The sequence below is a fragment of the Charadrius vociferus genome, unplaced genomic scaffold (assembly GCF_000708025.1).
Source record: "Charadrius vociferus isolate BGI_N301 unplaced genomic scaffold, ASM70802v2 scaffold1040, whole genome shotgun sequence".
NCBI classification, from domain to species: domain Eukaryota; kingdom Metazoa; phylum Chordata; class Aves; order Charadriiformes; family Charadriidae; genus Charadrius; species Charadrius vociferus.
Window position 1 is genome coordinate 65,516 of NW_009646616.1, and position 1,776 is coordinate 67,291.

Consider the following 1,776-nt stretch of genomic DNA (forward strand, 5'->3'; position numbering starts at 1 on the left):
AGGCCCCCGCAGCAGCAGCTTCCCCTCGGCACGGCCACGGGGGGGCTCCGACCCCATCCCTGAATCACTGCGGGGGGGAGGGGGTGGGGGTGCAGGACCCCCATTATCCCCAAAAAGGCACTGGGTGAAGAGGGGCTCGGTGCAGGGCAGCTCTGGGCAGGGGTGCCTGTCCCCAGCATGTCCCCTTCCCCAGCAGGTCACTGGAGCATTCCCGTTCCAGCCAGGATGAACCCCCCTGAAAAGCGTGGGAGGGGGGGACGGGGATGGATGACAGGAAATTCCCAGCACATCCCCCCTTCCCCGCCGTCATCACCCGGCCAAAGCTCCCTGAGAGCCGGGGGACGGCCACCGGCCGAGGACGGTGGCAGCGGTGGCCATGGGGTTCCCCTTCCCCAGTGCCACCCCACCTGAGCGGGGCCAGCGCCGAGGGTCCCCCCAGCGAGTCCTTGGGGTGCTGCGTCCCGCACAGCACGGGGACAAGGCCAGACCCAGCAGAAGTGACAGCAGCTATTCCAGACAAAGTAGCAGGAGGTGTGGAGCACGTCGCCCACCGTCCCAGAGGGGGTTGGGGGGTGCTTAGCCCCGACCGAGCAGGGGGTACACCACGAAATAGCCCAGTGTGGAGCCCGCGATGGCCCCGAGGAAGATCCAGGCGTTGTAGGACATGACGGCCAACATCACCATGTAGCCCAGCACCACCTGCACCATGTGGAACAGCGTCTGGCCGACGTGGTACCGAAACCACCTATGGAAGAAGATAGGGAAACCCCATGAGCGAAGGGCCGGGGCAGGCGGCGTCTCCCCCTCCGCCCCGGAGTGACCGGAGATGGGTTTGGGGAGAGGGATGGGGGCTGCAAGCGGCAGCGCAGGGGGGGAAATCCCGCTCCAAGGGAACGGGGAGGACATTATTAAGAGGTTGGCAGTAAGAGCAGCCTCGGGCACGGGGCTGGGATTAAAAATGAGAGGAAAAACCCAGGGCTTGGCTCCAACGCTTTGTGCTGGGAAGGAAAAACGTGGACCAGCATCGCCGGGGTGCCCGAGCCGCTGCTTGTGCCCGTTCCCAAACCACGAGGACCCTCCTGCACCCACGGTGGCTCCCGGGGGGAGTGGGAGCACTTACACCAGCTGAAAACCACCCTGGACATCCCCTGAAGTACCCGGAGTGGATGGGATGCCCCCGAGGTGGTACACATTCCCCTATTCCTCCACGGCCGCCTCTTGACACCCCTTCTCCCCTCCTGCGCTGGCCCAGGGGTCACGCTCCCATCCCCGAGCATCCCCCCGGGTGAGCGCAAAGGGGGTCCGCCGGTACCTGCGCTGCGGGGGGGCGGTGTCCCCCTCCTCCGGCTCCACCAGCGACTCCCGGCTGAGGCTGCGGGGCAGCGCCAGCAGCGCCCGCCGCAGCAGCACGGCTTTGCCCATCTTCACCGCTTCGTAAAGCACGGAGAGCAGCAGGATCACCAGCACCGAGAGCGCCATCCCTGCAGGAGGAACACCCCGCCGCCGCCCATCGCCGCACGCCGGCGGGAGAAGGGGGTTTTGGGGACGAGGGGAAGGGTGGTGGGTGGCGGCATGGAGCGCTCGGGCATATCCCTGGGATAAGGTGGAGGGAATGGTGGGCTCCTGGCACGGGGGTTGGGCTGGAGGGACAGGCAGCAGGGTTGTGAAGCGCTGGGAAATGGTGTGTTTAGCCCAATCCCCCCTCGAAATTCCTCGGGAGTATATTTTGGAGGGGAAGGGGGGGTGTGGGGGGGTCGCTCTGAAAAAAAAAAAAAA

The 1,776-nt window shown here is 65.9% G+C and overlaps 1 protein-coding gene across 1 annotated transcript in view; it reads right to left on the minus strand.

Moving 5' to 3' along the window:
• Positions 1-576: 576 nt before the first annotated feature.
• The window catches only part of SLC31A2 (solute carrier family 31 (copper transporter), member 2), a 5,605-nt gene continuing 4,405 nt past the window's right edge, over positions 577-1,776 (minus strand). The window contains exons 2-3 of the mRNA XM_009887984.1: positions 1,313-1,640; positions 577-745 (exon numbers count right to left, since the gene is read on the minus strand). Of these exons, the coding sequence (XP_009886286.1) occupies positions 577-745; positions 1,313-1,640 (497 nt within the window). The remainder of the gene's footprint in view (positions 746-1,312; positions 1,641-1,776) is intronic.